Source organism: Salvia miltiorrhiza, chromosome 2 (assembly GCF_028751815.1).
Source record: "Salvia miltiorrhiza cultivar Shanhuang (shh) chromosome 2, IMPLAD_Smil_shh, whole genome shotgun sequence".
Taxonomy (NCBI): Eukaryota; Viridiplantae; Streptophyta; class Magnoliopsida; order Lamiales; family Lamiaceae; genus Salvia; species Salvia miltiorrhiza.
In genome coordinates, this window is record NC_080388.1 from 6,695,041 (window position 1) to 6,713,196 (window position 18,156).

Genomic DNA, 18,156 nt, shown 5'->3' on the forward strand with positions numbered 1-18,156 from the left:
AAATAAATACATGCATAAATAAGTAACATTTTAACATCGACTTACATAATAACTAATATGCAAGTTTTAGAGGTATAAAGATGCAACAATTTTATTAAATGAGTATCATTTTTTAATTTTTACGTTTAAATATTTTATGTTAAATATTGGATTAAAAATACAGAGAAGTGAAATGATGAGTATAACTTTATAATATTAAATTTTTAATATTGAATCAAAATACATTTCACAAACTTTTAGAAAAAACATCTTATTGTACTAATTTTATAAGCAAGTAATCAAATAACGAGAAAATTTTCATATAATCAAGCAAACACATTATTTTCGGGTTAGCCCTACAGGGTTTCGGGTTAATTTCGGGCCGACCCTATCGGGTGTCGGGCTATTCGCTTACAAGCTATTCGGGTTGTAATTTTATCGAGTTGAAAATTTTTAGCCCTAACCCTCTCGGATTGGCTAGTTAATCGGGCCAGCCCACAGCTTTGAGCTGGATTGACATCCCTAAATATATGTACTTCAAGTGCATAGATCTCAAATATATATATTTTGAAAATTATTTTGGTACGTAATATAATCACCTTTTCTATATACATGGGTATTTCATTCTCTAGAAATTTTTGAATTTTACAGCAGAATTTGTGAAAGAAAAAAAAAATCGTGCATAGATAATTTACATAATTTTACAAGAAACCATTTGAGGACAACATTAGGTATTGTTGGCAATATTTGATGCTACTTTGAAGTAAGAGTTGGTATTATTTGAACATTTCATTTAAATAAACAAAACATAAGAAAAAACTAGAAATTATATTATTCTTTATAAACAAATAAATCTCAAATTAAAGCTTTATTGACCCAAGAAATAATGGAAGGACGACATTTAGAATACAAATACAAACTTATGATTATCATAATATTGCTCCACTAAGATATTGCTCCACCAAGATTATTGCTCCACTAAGATAAGTTCCACAAAGAATAACTTGTTAAAGAGAAAGATCTGCAATACAAATTGATTGAACCGTCAGAGGGGTTAATGTTATTTTCCAGTCCTAATGCTTTGAATCATTATAATAAGAATTTGTATACCTTTAATTAATAGTACATGTTTCACAGTACAGCTTGGTTTCAAGGGAGACCAAGTCTTTGGGGGTGAGGATGATTTTCAAAACTGGGTGGATTGTGGTGTTTGGGGTAATTGTTTAATATTAACACATGTTTCCAAATTGGACAAATTAGGATAATAATCTATTTATTTCTTCTTGCATACTTTGTTGTACTTTTTGGAAGATAAACACAGAACAAACATATGAATTTTCTTTACAGTTCAATATTTTTGTTAGGGTTAATTTTAGGGGTATTGGCCTGTAAATACTCGAATTTTTTTCATTTTCTAGTTTTGCACCCCAACTTTAAAATTTGCATATAAATACTCGAACTTTGTATTTTTTCTGATTTTGTACTCTACGAATTTAACCCCCAAAACGTTGCTAAAATGGCAGTTAGATTGACATCGCAAATATACAATTACATGTTCTAAATCTCACATTGACAACAAATTTATCTGTTTCGTTATGAACTTCAAACTTCCCTCTCAATCTGGCTGTCATCTCATTAACGAAGTATACCCAATTTTATTTGATTTTTAACCAACACTTTTTTTTTTGTTAATTAATACACAAACTTTGAGCTTTTTGAAATTTACCCTAAATTACTCATATTTAATCATAGGTGGACGTGATGACGCGACAATCTAAGCGGCAATTTGAATTGAAACAACATCGTACATCAAGATTTAGCTATATCGGATTTAACAACATCTTTTCGATTCGAATTGCCACTTAGATTGTTGTTGCGTAGCCAATTCAAATGAAAAATACCACATAATAAAATTTTGGCATCCACATATGTTAGGTCTGGAGGGTTTCGAATAGGTGTATGGGGGGTAATACACCTATAGGCTATTTTTGAAAATGAAACTTCAAGCACAAACTGACTCAACCTTTTAGTTAAAAGAGTTTTACCAAAGCAAGGTTGACGACTGATACTGAGTACTCCTCAGTAAAGAGTTATCAGTTAAGTCAGAGACTTTAACTGATACACGTAAAGCTTCAGTCGAGTTTGTTGAACAGAGAAATGTTATGAATCTTACTGATTATCCGAAGATAAATCAGTTAGACTAATAACACACGCAGCGGAAAACTTTTATTTCGAAATAGCCTGTGAGATTAAACACGTTGTCAGAAATTAAATTTCTCTTTGCAGTTAATCAGTTTTCAGTTGGAGAAGGTTTGTGCACAATTAAGAATGTAAAAACTGAAATCTGTAAACAACACAGAGATTTTTATGTGGTTCGGAAAATACTTTCTACGTCCACGGTCAGTTGATCAGACCGACAACTTCACTGGGCATGTGCTTACGGGTGCACAGCAAACCTGGACAACTGAAGATCATATCTTCAGTACCAACACACCTGGTTGGATTTCTCACTCTTAGCATACACTCGGTAAATCGCTCGTTGGTGATTTGACGGCCTCCGGTAAATAACGGCGGCGCCACCACCGTTGAAAGTCGTCGTCGATCGACGGAGTTTTGTCAGAGTTTTACCGGCGGCAGGGGCCTCCGGTGATTAGCGGCGGCGCTACCACTGCCAGTAATGTTGACCGGACGGCGGTGGCGCCACTCGCCGGATCAGCGGTGTTTGCCGAAATAATAGCAACTGCCAGCGGTAATGTTGACCGGATGACAGTGGCGCTATTGTCGGACGTCACCGACAGCCACCGCCGCCGCCGGTGATTAACGGCGGCAGCTCGCCGTCGGTAATTATTTTATTTTATTTTATTTTATTATTTTCTTATTTATTTATTTTATTTATTTATTTATACCCCATAAGTATTTTCGTATTTATACATTATTGCATACGTTAGACAAAATTCCCAGTCGGTCACCCATCTTAGTTGTGCTCTAAGTCAAACACGCTTAACCTTGAAGTTCCTTTCGAGTGGTCACTAGTACAGAACACTCTATTATTAATATATCTAGTACCTATTAATTTATTTAAACTCTATTTCAATATACAATATCATACTTTCATAATATTAGAATATGTCGAGATGATATCCAAGAGATGTCGTTAATTACTGATCGGTCTCGTTTTCGTCCTTATTTTTATGTCGAAAAAATATTAATTAATTATTATTATTATTATTATTATTATTATTATTATTATTATTATTATTATTATTATTATTATTATTATTATTTATCAATCTAGTTTATAAACAATAAGTATTTTAATTTGATATTTGTAATGTATTTTGAATTCAATTGCATACGTTGAATTCAATCTAGATTAACTTTTTTTTTTAAGTACATATATTTTTTGACTTAATTATACAATCACAATAAATAAGGGATTGAGAATGAGGTAAATGCAATGTTGTTTCAAAACATGAAATAAATAGTTCAACAAAACATAAATGTAAAAATAAAGTGCAAGTGTAATGTTGTTCCAATACATGAAATAAATAGTTCAACAAAATATAAATACATAAAAGTCAGGACGATTGACCGGGGATCAGAGACCTAATCATCAGTAGGGGATCGAGGTAACTGACCCGATTGCCTCATAAACTCCTCAAACATAACCATCCGCTGCACAAGGGCCACACATGCCGCTCGTTCGGCCTCAAGTGTTGCTCGTTCTGCAGCCCTGTCCTCGTCCGCCTTTTGCAGGCGCTCCTCCAGCGTGGAGATCCATGTCTCATACAACTGCTGAGACATCCCGGAAGTGTCAGTGCTGTGAGTAGACCCCCTACTAACCTGGCTCACACCGGCACTTTCAGTGCCGTAGAGCTGTGACCTACCGAGCTGTACGAGCTCCAACTAGACCTCATCCAGTCGGTTCTCTCGTCCAGTCTCAACAGCAATGCAATGAATCTTTGCTTAATTCATACATAACAATGCATAATTGTTAGAAAATAAATACATTTCACTATGTATTACTAATATTTGATTACTTTAATCAAAGGAAATTTCGGCAGCATAACCCCACTATCCTAACTACCAAGTTCTCGACTCTACCAGCAGCTATGTTAACCATAGTGGTTCTAATTTACTAAATCTATCCGCTAAGTCTACCTGGCCCCAATTGTTCAAGCAATACAATATAAAATAAGCAATAATTAAATTAAAAACAGTCATTTGTTGAGAGAAGATCATTAAGAAGTAATCAATTTCTATCCTAAATTGAGAAGATCCTTAAGGAAATTGATTAAATTTATCCCACAATATAGTAGCATATCATTTCATCCTAAACACATACTAGCATACTCGAACATTTATCAATATACTTATTCAACAAATTTACTTAAAATTTATTTAATCATACTTAATCTAAGAAAATTATCTAAAATTTAATAAATTAACCTAATAAATTTATACTTACATTAAAACAATAGTGAATAAATTAAATAAATCAATCAAGTACGGTAGTGAATAAATTCATACTTAAATAAATTAATTAAAACAAATAGTGAACAAATTCATACTTAAATCGATCTAAAATAAATCAATTTTAATCTAACAAAAATAATAGTGAATAAATTAAATAAAATAGTGAGAGCTAGAGCTAGATTAAATCAATTTTAATCTAACAAAAACAATAGAAAATCACCGGCGGTTCCGCCGCTATTTGATAAAACACGGGTTGTTTCCTCTGTCGTCGCTGTAACGGCGGCGAGTAATTCTGGCCGGTAAACAGGCGTTTTTTTGTAGTGTTTATCGAAAATATCTCGAACTATAAGATTTAATGGTTTTAAAAAGAGTGGATTTTGAAAATAGCCTATTTGTTTTAGTAAAATTAAAAATTGTCCACTAAGATAAAAAAAAATTAAAAAAATGGCCATTGTTACCAATTTGCCCTTTAAACATCACCCCTTTAAAAATTCACACATTTCACAACCAGAAATTTTTTTATTTATTTTTTTGGCTTTGGGATGAGTGGTTAAGATTTTATATTTTAATGTTAGGTTAATTTTGTACTTCTGCTAAAAAACATTGATCATTTTTTAAATATTTTTATTTCATAGGCTAGATTTTAATTTTACAATATGAAAGTGGACACTTCTATATATTAACTCTTTTAAAAATCCCAAACTATTAGGCTTGTATCAAAAATGTTCTGCGTCTATTTTCTGGTCTCTAGAATCATTATGTGGCTCGCCGAATACTACCGTATAAGTAATATTTTATTGTTTCAAATGACATGACTCAAAATGATGTCGTTTTGTGTTATATCATTTTAAAAAATGACATCATTTTGTGTCATGTCAGTTGATTCAAATCGCGTAAAAGTCAGTAACGTCGACTTAATTTTTTAAATGATATGGCATAAAACATTGTGATTTTGTGCCATGTCATTTACAAAAGTAAAATATAAATTATACGGTGGCATTTGGCGAGCCACATCATGATTTTGTGGACTGAAAAATGGACACAACATATTTTTCATACAAATCTAATAGTTTGTGGTTTTAAAAAAATATTTCTTATAATTCAGGATATTTTTTATAAAGCTAATATAATTTAGGGTTTCATATGATATTTGCCCTTTAATTGATAAGTAAATACAAAACTCCAAGCCTAAATCACCAGTAATATATATACATCCAACATCCTTGTCTTATGCGAAATTGAGTTTATGTATTCTTTTTAGATTTGTTTAGAATTAATTTTTTTTTTGAACATATTTGTTTAGGATTAATTAAGAAAATGAAATACGGTCAAATGAAAACTAAACCAGCACAATAATATCGATCAATGTGTGATGTTGTGGCCGTCTCCATCTCCAGTCTTCGTCTTCGCCTGTGTCTCAAGTCTTCACCTTGGTCTTCGTCTCCGTCTCCGTACGTCTTTGCCTTTGTCTCAATCTCAAGTCTTCGTCTTCGTCTCAATCTCAATAAGTGATTGGGGAAATAGCACCTAATTAACGACGACTTGACTCAAAAGGAAAAACAAAAAACCACACCCATGAAGATTCTCAAGTCAAGCAAGCCTTGTAATATTTGTGTATATATGATGATTATTGCATACAGTTATTAGGGACTTAATTATCATAATAGAATCACAATTTGCAGCCATGGAGAAAAAGCTTTATTGCATTTTTGCATTCCTCACCATAACCTTCCAAATGCTTTCTTGTGTAGCCAAACAACCTATGAGCCTTGCCACTGATCAAACTGCCCTTCTTTCACTCAAAAAACACATCACCTCCGACCCTTCTCGCATACTTGCAACTAATTGGACCAATTCGAGCTCCGTCTGCAACTGGATTGGCGTCGCTTGCAGCTTGCGCCACCGAAGAGTAGCTGCCTTGAATCTCTCCAACATGGCTCTCTTCGGCACCATTCCACCACAGCTCGGACATCTCTCCTTCCTTGTCTCCCTCGACCTCACGAACAACCTTTTCCATGGAGATTTGCCTCAAGAGCTGTCTCTCCTTCGCCGTTTGAAGTTCATATCTTTCCGACTCAACAACTTCACCGGAGACATCCCTCCGATGTTTGGTCAGTTACCAAAATTAGAGTACTTGAATTTACGCAACAACAGCTTCATAGGTTCCATCCCAAAATCTCTCTCAAACCTAACAAACCTACAATTTCTTGACTTATCTTCCAATTCTCTAAGTGGAGAAATTCCAAAAGAGTTGGGGAGACTTCAAAGTCTACAAAGTCTACGGTTTCAATTCAATCATCTCTTTGGTGCTATACCATCAGCCATATTCAACATATCGACCCTTGTTGCTATAGCATTGAGAAACAATGAATTGAGTGGAAGTCTTCCAACAGACATGTGCCGTAATCTTCCATTTCTTGCTATGATTCTTCTTTCTGAAAATCGGCTGAGTGGTACGATTCCCAGAAATATATCCCAATGTTCACGACTTGAGTATTTGAGCCTCGCATACAACTCTTTTAGAGGGGAGATACCTTCAGAAATCGGATACTTAACATCTCTTCAGGGGTTATATCTTGGTGGTAACAAGTTGAATGGTATGGTTCAAGTTCGTATCACATTAGATTGACATAAATTTGTACAGATTAGGTCTGATTTCATGACACTTTTTTGGCAGGTATAATACCACATGAGATTGGCAATCTTCAGAGTCTGGTTGAGTTTGGTGCAGAATATAATGAGATTGCGGGATCAGTTGATTTCAGTATTTTCACGAATATGTCTTCTCTGCAAACCTTACTACTTTGGCGCAACAAATTCGCGGGGAATCTTTCAAGGGATGTCGGGAATTTTACAATGCTAACAACTTTGGAACTCTCGGAAAACTACTTGACAGGTACACAACTGAATAATTTTTGTGCATCTTTTTAGTAAAACGCCACTAACTTAAACTTAAACGAGTGCATGCAAATTATGCATCTTGAGCTTGTCAACAATTACCTGTTTAATTACATGATTTTCAGCCTACATATATATCTTTAATTATACGAACATAATTACTCGTATCTACCTATATTTTAGCTACAGTTTTGACCTTTATCCCAAATCTCATGTTTTGCAGGGCTTATTCCCTCTGAATTTGGCCAACTTTACCAACTGGAGACATTACTACTACAATGGAACAGCTTGAGTGGCTCGATTCCACAAGAGCTCTTCAACATTTCAACTCTTGAGATTCTCTCACTTGTTGGCAATGCTCTGTCAGGCATTCTTCCAACCCACGTATGCCATGGTTCTCCCTCTCTTGAAGAACTTTATCTTGGAGGAAATTACATGAGTGGAGCAATACCCAACTCTATCTCTAACTGTTCTCAACTCACATCACTCGCACTTGAGGAGAACAAGTTCAATGGTTATATACCTACTGATCTCGCCAACCTAAGACATCTCAAATATCTTTCTCTGTTCAGCAACAATCTTACCCAGTCACCGTCTTCTTCTTTCATTACTTCATTGACAAATTGCAGGTTTCTAACTGATTTGTTAATTGCTGATAATCCTCTATACGGAGTCATTCCAGCTTCTGTCGGGAACTTATCTTCCTCACTTCAAACATTCGGTGCCTACAAATGCAAATTCAGTGGTAACATTCCTATTGAAATAGGAAATTTAAGCAATTTGGTGACACTGGCTTTGCAGGTCAATGAGTTATCCGGTAATATTCCACTAACTATCAAACATCTGCATGAACTTCAAGGATTAAGTCTGTCTAATAACATGTTGGGAGGCACCATTCCACATGCTATATGTGATCTATTCAGCCTCAATACTTTTCTTAATAGGGGGAATCAATTTTCAGGCCCAATTCCTAAATGTCTGGGAAATGTCTCTTCTTTAAGACATCTTAATCTGGAATCTAACATGTTGAATTCAAGCATACCATCAAGCTTATGGGGCCTAAAAGATTTGATCAATCTAGACCTGTCCTCAAATTCATTGAATGGGTCACTACCTCTAGAGATGAGTAACTTAGGAGCAGCGATCTATATAAATCTATCAATGAATCACTTGTCAGGGTCTATTCCAAGCACTATCGGAAAGTTGCAGAATTTGATTAATCTATCTTTGGCAAATAATAGACTAGAAGGTTCTATTCCCGTGTCTGTGAAAAGCATGATCAGTTTGGTAACTCTTGACTTATCCTACAACAACCTCTCTGGTTCAATTCCAAAATCTTTAGAAGCACTTCAACACCTTGACTACTTTAATGTTTCTTTCAACAATTTAAGTGGAGAAATTCCTAATGGAGGTTCTTTTAGAAACTTCACTATGGATTCTTTTAAGGGTAATGAGGCATTGTGCGGAATCCCCAAGTTCCATGTCCAAATTTGCTCTTCAATTTCTAATCACAAATCAAAGAGAAAGAAGGTGGAGCGAGCTTCATTTATTATTTTTGGGGTTGTGGCTTTCATCTTAGTTGTTTCTTTAGCCTTTATAATTGTCAGAAACAAAAGGAAAGATATGACGACTAGAGAAGTTGATGAGTTGATATTCATTGTGCCGGAAAGAATCTCTTATTATGAACTGATGCAAGCAACAGAAGAATTCGATGAAAGCAATTTACTTGGTACTGGGAGTTCTTGCTCTGTTTATAAAGGAATTCTTAACAATGGGAAGGATATCGCTGTCAAGGTGTTTAATATGCAGCTAGAAGGTATTTCAAGAATATTTGATGTCGAATGTGAGATACTACGTAGTATTCGACATAGGAATTTGACAAGCGTCATATGCAGTTGCTCTAATGAAGATTTCAAGGCATTAGTACTTGAATATATGCCAAAGGGAAACCTTGAAAAATGGTTGTATTCCCACAACTATTGCTTGAATCTGATGGAAAGATTGAATATAATGATAGATGTTGCATCTGCTTTGGAGTATCTTCACCACGGTTATTCAATGCCCATTGTCCACAGCGACTTGAAGCCTAGTAATGTGTTGTTAGATGAAGGCATGGTAGCCCATGTAAGCGATTTTGGGATAGCAAAGTTGTTATGCGATGGAGATAGCTTTGTGTTAACCAACACGCTAGCAACATTGGGTTACATCGCTCCAGGTGAAGTTACTCTAAATATATTGATTGCACTTCACTTTCAATTAATTAATTGTGTCTTCCTTACTACATACATCATGATTTTTGTTGTTCCAGAGTATGGTTTAGAAGGGCTACTTTCAACAAGGTGTGATGTGTATAGCTACGGGGTGATGCTAATTGAAACTTTTACGAGAAAAAGGCCTAGTGATGATATGTTTTGCGGAGATATGAGCTTAAAGAGATGGGTAGAACTCTCTCTTCTAGAGATCCCAAATGAAGTGATAGATGCACACTTAGTCATGAATTTGGAGGAAGAGCAGATTGACAAGAATATGCAGTGTGTGTCATCCATACTTGAACTGGCTCTGAAATGCTCCGCGGACTCTCCCGGGGATAGAATCAACATGAAACAAGCACATGCAGAGTTGCAGAAAATCAAACGTCGATTTTCCCAATAAGATTCAAGTAAGATATTTCAATGTTGTATGTTGTTTCTAAGATAATATTGTTCAATTACCATTTTAGTAAGAATTTTGTTTGGTACTGTGAAGTGGAGAAGCTTGAAAATTGAGCAGGAAACAGCAAAGGAATTGGAAAACCATGGCAGCGTGTTTTTAAGTTTGAGTAGCTCTTTATGTTTGTTTACCTGAGTTTACTTTTTCCGAATAAGAAATAAATAATGTAGCTCTGTTGTATTTGAACTTTAGAAACATGGCCTGTACGGGAATTTAGATGTTATACGGTTCAGCTTTGCTTGGTGAGGTGGAAATGTTAACGACACCGTTTGGAGATTTGAAGATGGGCTGGCAAAATTGGCACTTTGATTTAAATTAGTATATGCTCCCTCATGCGATGCACGAGTCAAGTTTTCATTTATCTATTTTTAAAGTTTTAAATTACATAAAAATATCAAAATGTTAGTATTTAGAAGTTAAATTAATTGGTAACAAAAAAAAATATTAATTTAAAAATTAGTAGTATTTGATTTAAAATAGTGTATAATAACAATATTATCAACTTAATTAATGACTAATGAGTATAACTATAATGGGAAATTCCGGAAATTGTGAAAGTTTGTGTATTTAGAACAAATTTTAATTTGTTTTGGGAAAAACCATAAAATGCGTAAAATTTGTGGATTTAAATTAAATTAAATTAACACACACACACACACACACACACACACATATATATATATATATATATATATATATATAGGGGGGGGGGCTAAAATAAAAACCAAATTTAGGCTATAAAATAAGAACCACTATATGCCCTTAGATTTTCTATATTAGACGGACAGATTTTCATTATCATTTCCTTTGATAATGAACGCCAGATTAGATAGTGGGGTAGAAAAGTAATTTCAGGATTTTAAAATCTATCTTTCCCTTAAATGATAGGATACGTTTAAGCCAATATATAACATACCCTAATAAAAGATATGAATTAACCTATACGTACAAGAAAGAAAAAAGAAAAAAAATATTTTATGGAGAACATTGGTATCCATGCGAAGTCACTCTTAACAATTGATAGATATAATATAATATTTTATTCATTTTATTAAGTGCAACCTCTCTTAGATTCTTGCTGTGAAGAAGATATATAACAAATTTGTTTTATTGACATAGTTCATGGTCTTGCATAATTTGATTCATGTAACTGAATAAACTTATTCTTAAAAGATACAAAAAAAGAAGAAGGAAAAAACGTTAAGTTTGTAGTTCAAGAACACGATCAGAGGTATAATGGAGAACCCAAGTATGAGAATATATTGTTCACTATTTTTTATTCAACCAAAATTGCATAACGATTCATATAGTTATTCGTCCAATTTGTGTAAACATACTCATAATTTATGATGAACAATTAAGGGTTTCATTGCTACTATTGCACATAATTTCACCTATATTTTATTCATCCACAATTACATAACGATTCATACAACGATACATAATTATTCGTCCAATTCGTGTAAACATACTCATAATTTTGCGATAAACAATGAATCTGTATATTTGAATAATTATATGCATTCTTTGTTATATCTCATGTCAATTGACGTATGAATCATGTTCTTAGGGATAAAAGTGAACCAATATTCGTATGAATCAACTTCACCCATTTTTTATTCATCCACAATTGCATAACGATTCATACAACAATACTTAGTTATTCGTCCAGTTCGTATAAACATAGTCATAATTTTGCGATGAATAATGAATCTGTATATTTGAATCATTATATGCATTCTTCGTTATAATTTTAAGATGTATCAGTATGTGAATAATACAGTGTATGCGCATGAATAGGATGCCATTAATAAGTAAAAATGTTCCATGCATAAATTTTTATAGCTTGACATGAATAGGATGCATCGGCACGTGAATAATTCAGTGTATGCGTGTAAATAATTAATAACTACAACATGAACCGAAAATAAACTTAATTAGCTGCCCAAAAACCAAACATTATAGTTTATAATAACAATAAATTAACTATAAAGATGTATTTGACAAAATGATCTTGTATTAGTTACTCATTATATGTAACACCAATTCAAAAAAATATGTCATTCATTTACAACAATTAAAATATTCGTGCAAAACCTTGCCATCATTCATACACCATCCATGATAAAAATATTACATACAACTAACAAAGTAAAAAAATTATGTATCTTCACTTCTTGTATGGCTACTTTGACCACGAACAACGGATCTGACTGCCTTTCTCCCGGCAACAAGAGATCCATCATTGGCTGTCAAGAAATTTGATTAAATTTCATCATGACAAAGAGATCAAATTTTCAATGTGCACAAGAATGGTTATCAGCATCATACAATTAATTAAAACTTAAAGACATTAATTAAAGTGTAGACACTAGTCTATTTCCATCCCCACTGATCTGAAAACGCCAAATAGGTACCACCAAAATATAGTACCGAAAAAAAATTCATATAAAACCAATATTGATTCAGCCACACCCCAAAAAAAGTGCAGAACATTTCATTACTAATAACAATAGCAAAAATTGCGAAAGCGCCAAGAATCCCATAGAAAACAATGCCCGTTCCTATTAAATCTCACCAATCCGACCACCCTTAGTTCGTGCCATCGCCGGAATTTCGTCGACCACCCTTAGTTCGTGCCTTGCGTCGTCTCTTCTTTTTCGTCGACCTTTTCTTTCCTCAAATTTTGAAAGATATACTCCATCGATTCATATGGGTTAGATTCATTTAGGTGGCTGCATTTAATTTAATGGGTTGCCGATATACCATCTCCCTTTTTAACAAAATAATATCATAGATTTTGTCTTCCTAATTCACGCAACTACACAATTGATATCAATATGAATTACATCAAATCTTAATTTCAATTTAATGGGGCGTTGTTTTCGGTAATGTGTAGTTGGCTAATTACAAAGTCAAAAGGTCATTACAAATTTACCCTCCGACGAAATTATACGTGAATTAAGTAGTAAAATAATTTGAATAAATGTGGATCTTCCATACTGATTCCAGCCATTAGATACTAAGAGATCTATGGTTATTATAAGGTCTTAAGTTATATAATAAGAGGGGTTTGTGGAATAACCATCCCATATATATATATATATATATATATATATATATATATATATATATATATATATAGAGAGAGAGAGAGAGAGAGAGGTTCAATAGAGAATGCTAAATATTTAGAGAATAGAGAATTCGTGAAACAAAAACGAATAGATATATAATTTTGATGAACAAATCAATGTACTGCATGAACAGAAATTTGCCTCAGGTTCGAATCCTGCTGGTGGCGAGTTTTTCTCTATTTTTACTGAATACGTTTGTTGATCAGTTCGTAAAATGTATAGATTTGTTCATGATGAACAAAAAAATAATTCTCTATAGAGGAAAGGGAAGTAAGTGGAAATAAATTCAATTTGAACGGTATAATTGGAATTGGAAAAAAGAAGTGGTTAAAAATCAAATTTAATATATTCACTATACTTAAAACTAAGAAAAAAAACCTGAAACCTACCCAATTTATCAATAACTGTGAATCAAATCCACAGAAGTTACGTGCAAAACTGGATCGAAACTGAGCAAAATTGTAGTTTTCATTGGTTTGGTCCCCCATGATGCATTTTACGTGTAAAAATTGGATTGGAATAGCTGAAATAGAAATTCTATTAAAAAGAAAAAAGAAAACCTAGACCCATGAGAGCACAAACGCAACTAAGGGTCGGGCCTCGTTAAAACTTCTTCGAAAAAAGAGAAAAAAGAGTGCTCGTCTAAAAAACAGCAACCAAACTGGCAGTGAGCGGAAAAGGGCCACCTCAAAGACTCCGGCCAAACCATCGCCCCTAGGAAGCTCGGCTCACCCAATCCAGAAACAAAGGAAACAACAAAGAAAAGAGAAAGAACTCCGAAAAGAAAAGCAATCCAACAGCACAACTTAACAATTAAAATGCATATAAACTAGGAAATTAAGTAAGTAAGAGTGGTCGTGGCAGTCACAATTCAAAATGAACTTAAGTCACAACTAATTAAGCACACTATCACCTCTCAAATCACTCTTCAATTGAAGAAACTTAACAAGATTATTCACAAATCTAGTTTGGAATCAAAAATCTTAAGTAGAATCCCAACAAATCACTCTTCAATTGAAGAATCTTAACAAGATTATTCAATAATCTAATTTGGAATCAAGAATCTTAAGTTAATCACTCTTCAATTGAAGAAACTTAACAAGATTATTCAATAATCTAGTTTGGAATCAAGAATCTTAAGTTAATCACTCTTCAATTGAAGAATCTTAACAAGATTATTCACTAATCTAGTTTGGAATCAAGAATCTTAAGTAGAATCCCAATTAATCACTCTTCAATTGAAGAAACTTAACAAAATTATTCAATAATCTAGTTTGGAATCAAGAATCTTAAGTAGAATCCCAACTAATCACTCTTTAATTGAAGAATCTTAACAAGATTATTCAATAATTAATCTAGTTTGGAATCAAGAATCTTAAGTAGAATCTCAACTAAAATAAGGACGTAAACAAATAAATTCAAAATACATTACAATAACCAATTTAAAATACTTATGGAGTATAAACTAGATTGATTTTAAAAAAAAAGATTATTCAAGAATCTCAAGTTAATCAAGAATCAAGAAATACTTATTCAAGATTAAAAAAATACTCAAGAAATAACCTCTTTGTTAATACTTATTCAAGATTAACAAAAAAATTAATAATAAATTAATAAATAAATATTTTTCCGACATAAAAATAAGGACGGAAACAAGCCCGATCTGTAATTAACAACATCTCTTGAATATCATCTCAACATATTCTAAGGTTATGAATATATATGATATTGTATATTGAAGTAGACTTTAAATGAATTAATAAGTACTAGATATATCAATAATACGAGTGTTCTGTACTGGTGACCACTCGAAAAGAACATCAAGGTTAAGCGTGTTTGACTTAGAGCACAACTAAGATCGGTGACCGACTGGAAAGTTCGTCTAACTTATGCAATACTATATAAATACGAAAATAAATTGTGGATATACAATAAAATAAAAAAATAAATTAAAAAATATTACCGACGACAAAATGCTGTCGCTAATTAGCAACGGCAAATCGCTGTCGGTAATATCTCGGCCAAGTCCGGCGAGTGCATCACCGCCATCCGATCAACATTACCGACGACGGTGGTGCCACCGCTAATTAGCGACGGCATTTGCCATCGATAATTTTCTGGCAACTCTTCGCCGTTCAACGACGACAATGCCGGTGGCGTCTGATCGCTGTCAGTAATGGCGTTACCGACGAGGAAATCACCGACGGCGATTTACCATCGGTAACGCCGCCGGCAATGCCTTTACCGGCCGCCGTGCCCTCGTTACCGACGGCAAATCACCGTCGGTAATCTCTGTTTTTTTTTGTAGTGATAAGAAAAAAGTTTCTCCAATCATCAAAATAAAAAAACAAAAAATATAAAGTCCGTTTTCTTTCATACTTAGATAATTTATGACATTTTTTAATAGATTTTTTGCAATCTTATTTAGACTTATATTATGAATATTAGATTGTTACATTTTAATTTATTCATTGATAATTTTAATTATTCCTGCTTTAAATTTTAATAGACAAATGAGGAGTCGGAGGGTTTTTTAGGACAATAACTTAGGTTGATTTGGAAATTAGGACAATAACTTTCGGACTTGTAAAAATAGGACACTAATTAATAAGCGTTGCACCCGTAGGACATTTATGGGTCAATTATTGAATTTTGGGACTTTTTTGCACGGACCAAGCACATGACAACCCGCACGGAGGGGTTGATTATGTGGAAAACACGTCATTTTTACGGCTCCATATAGATGTCATGTGCTTGGTCCATGTGGGAAAGTCCGAATATTCGATAATTGGCTGAGAAATGTCCTGCGAGTGCAACACTTATTAATTAGTGTCCTATTTTTACAAGTTCGAAAGTTATTGTCCTAATTTCCAAATCAACCTAAATTACTATCCTAAAAAACCCTCAGACTCGACAAATGAGTAAGTTAATTTTCTAAATTCAATTAATAAAATAATTTCGAACTAATATATATATATATATATATATATATATATTTCATTTTCAACATATGAAATGACATTAGTTATGCATTAAAACTATATAATAGTACTATTTATTTATTTAACTTATATCGCATAAAATAATATTAATAAAACGTGCTACGGGGGCATTCGTTCGGATTGAGATTCAGTGTACCACATTGAAAGAGTTTAGTGCCCCAATTTACCAACAAAGTAAAACTGTGCAAATAAAACTGTGGGTTATTTGGCAAGAATGTTATCATCAAAATGTTTTTTCACGCAGCGAAAATGAATAACACACAGGAATATTTTTTCACGGATTATACAAATAACCCGTAAGTGCCTCAAGGCTAAATACACTATGTTGAATCAATAAAGTAGAATACAAATTTGGATCTCTTAGAGATCTATCTTTACAGATTTTCTACCTAAGACACATCAACCTATCTACATTATGCACTAGAATGTTGATACAACACACAACCCAAATCATCCGAATAACAAAAGTTAGTCAAACAAAACAAACAACCTGCTATGCTCCAATGGCCTTGCACTTCAATTTTTGCTCTCGACTTCCCGTCGATACAAAGATAGACTTTACTAGAGATGGCAATCTACCCACGGGTAACGGATATCCACAAAAACCTGAACCTATTAGGGTGGATTTGGATACCATTTGATATCCACGGATAGTTTCGTGGTTGTAATTCACTATCCATTTAGTTCGTGGGTATGGATTTGGATACTTATTATCCATACCCGCAAACCCCATTTACCCACGAAAAATACCCGCCAATTATCCATCAATTACCCGTCAAATATCCACAAACAATTTCATAAAATATAGGCTTTGAATATATATTTTGAGATTGTGGGCTAGTATATTATATCTTAAAATAGGGCTAGACAGAAACTGAACTAAGGCCCAAACTCTAATAGTCTAATTTAAATTCGAATTTTGCTGAGCAATTATAGAATTTTGTTGAATTTTATATTTTAGTTGATGAATTTGAATTTAAACATTGTTCTTTGTGGTTTTCAACATGTGGATTTGAACTATGTTATTTGTGTTGATTTTTTTTTTCTATTAAATTTGTTGTAAATTTATATTTAAATTTAGTTTTGTAGGTATCCGGTGGATAGTAGGTGGTGGGTATCCGGTGAATAGTGGGTATTCGGCGGATAGTGGGTGACGGATACCCGTCGGATAGTGGGTTCGCGGATACCCAACGGGTAGCGAGTTTGGATACCATTTGATATCGATGGATAGTTTCGTGGTTAAAAATCACTATCCATTTAGTTCGTGGGTATGGGTATGGATAGTCACTATCCGTACCCGTCGAACCCGATTGCCATCCCTAGACTTTACAGAATGCCTACCTAAGTCTTCTTTGTCAAAGTAATCATTGAAGAACTAGTGTCACGTTTGCAGCAGGAAAAAGACGAGTTGGTTGTGAGTGAATGTTAGGTCTCTGATTTTGCACTTCCAAAACGTGAGAATGATTGAAGTTTCTTGCTGCTTTTATAGGCCTTCATGTCGTGGTTAGTTTCATCCACTTCCCACTTCCAGAACCTTCCTATAACCGCTGCAATCCATCTTCAAAAACTGCTAGTCGACCAGTTTGAAATGTTGGTTTAAAAATCATGGTTCCTTAAAAGTAGGAACTAACACCCAACTACTTTGGACCATGTATAACCGTCTTTCCACCTATTGAAAACGTGGTCAACAAGCATAAAACCTTTATTTCACAACCAAATAATAATAAAACGTGAAAGGAAGGTATAGATTAAAAATATACAATAACCAATGAAGAGTCAAAGTATGAAGTCAAGGCAGACTCCGAAATGTTGGTTGAAGCCCAGAAATGTTAACACCATGAATATTATCAACATTCCACTCAACATTGAAAACACTACTGTTATCAACATTGGTCCCAACATTGTCGGAGTTAACATTGACTTTAACACACATTTTATGTCCCATTTAGTGTTCCGCT

The 18,156-nt window shown here is 33.7% G+C and overlaps 1 protein-coding gene across 2 annotated transcripts; it reads left to right on the forward strand.

The window, feature by feature from the left end:
- Positions 1-5,903: 5,903 nt before the first annotated feature.
- On the forward strand, positions 5,904-10,374 carry LOC131012859 (probable LRR receptor-like serine/threonine-protein kinase At3g47570). Of its 2 annotated transcripts, XM_057940850.1 has the most exons (5): positions 5,904-7,052; positions 7,133-7,351; positions 7,577-9,568; positions 9,662-10,012; positions 10,099-10,374. In XM_057940850.1, the coding sequence occupies exons 1-4, from the start codon at positions 6,140-6,142 to the stop codon at positions 10,003-10,005; spliced, it is 3,468 nt and encodes a 1,155-aa protein (XP_057796833.1). In that variant the 5' UTR covers positions 5,904-6,139; the 3' UTR covers positions 10,006-10,012; positions 10,099-10,374. The 2 variants fall into 2 exon arrangements, with proteins under 2 accessions (XP_057796833.1, XP_057796832.1); XM_057940849.1 differs by having other exon boundaries at positions 7,577-10,012.
- The last annotated feature ends 7,782 nt before the right edge of the window (positions 10,375-18,156 follow it).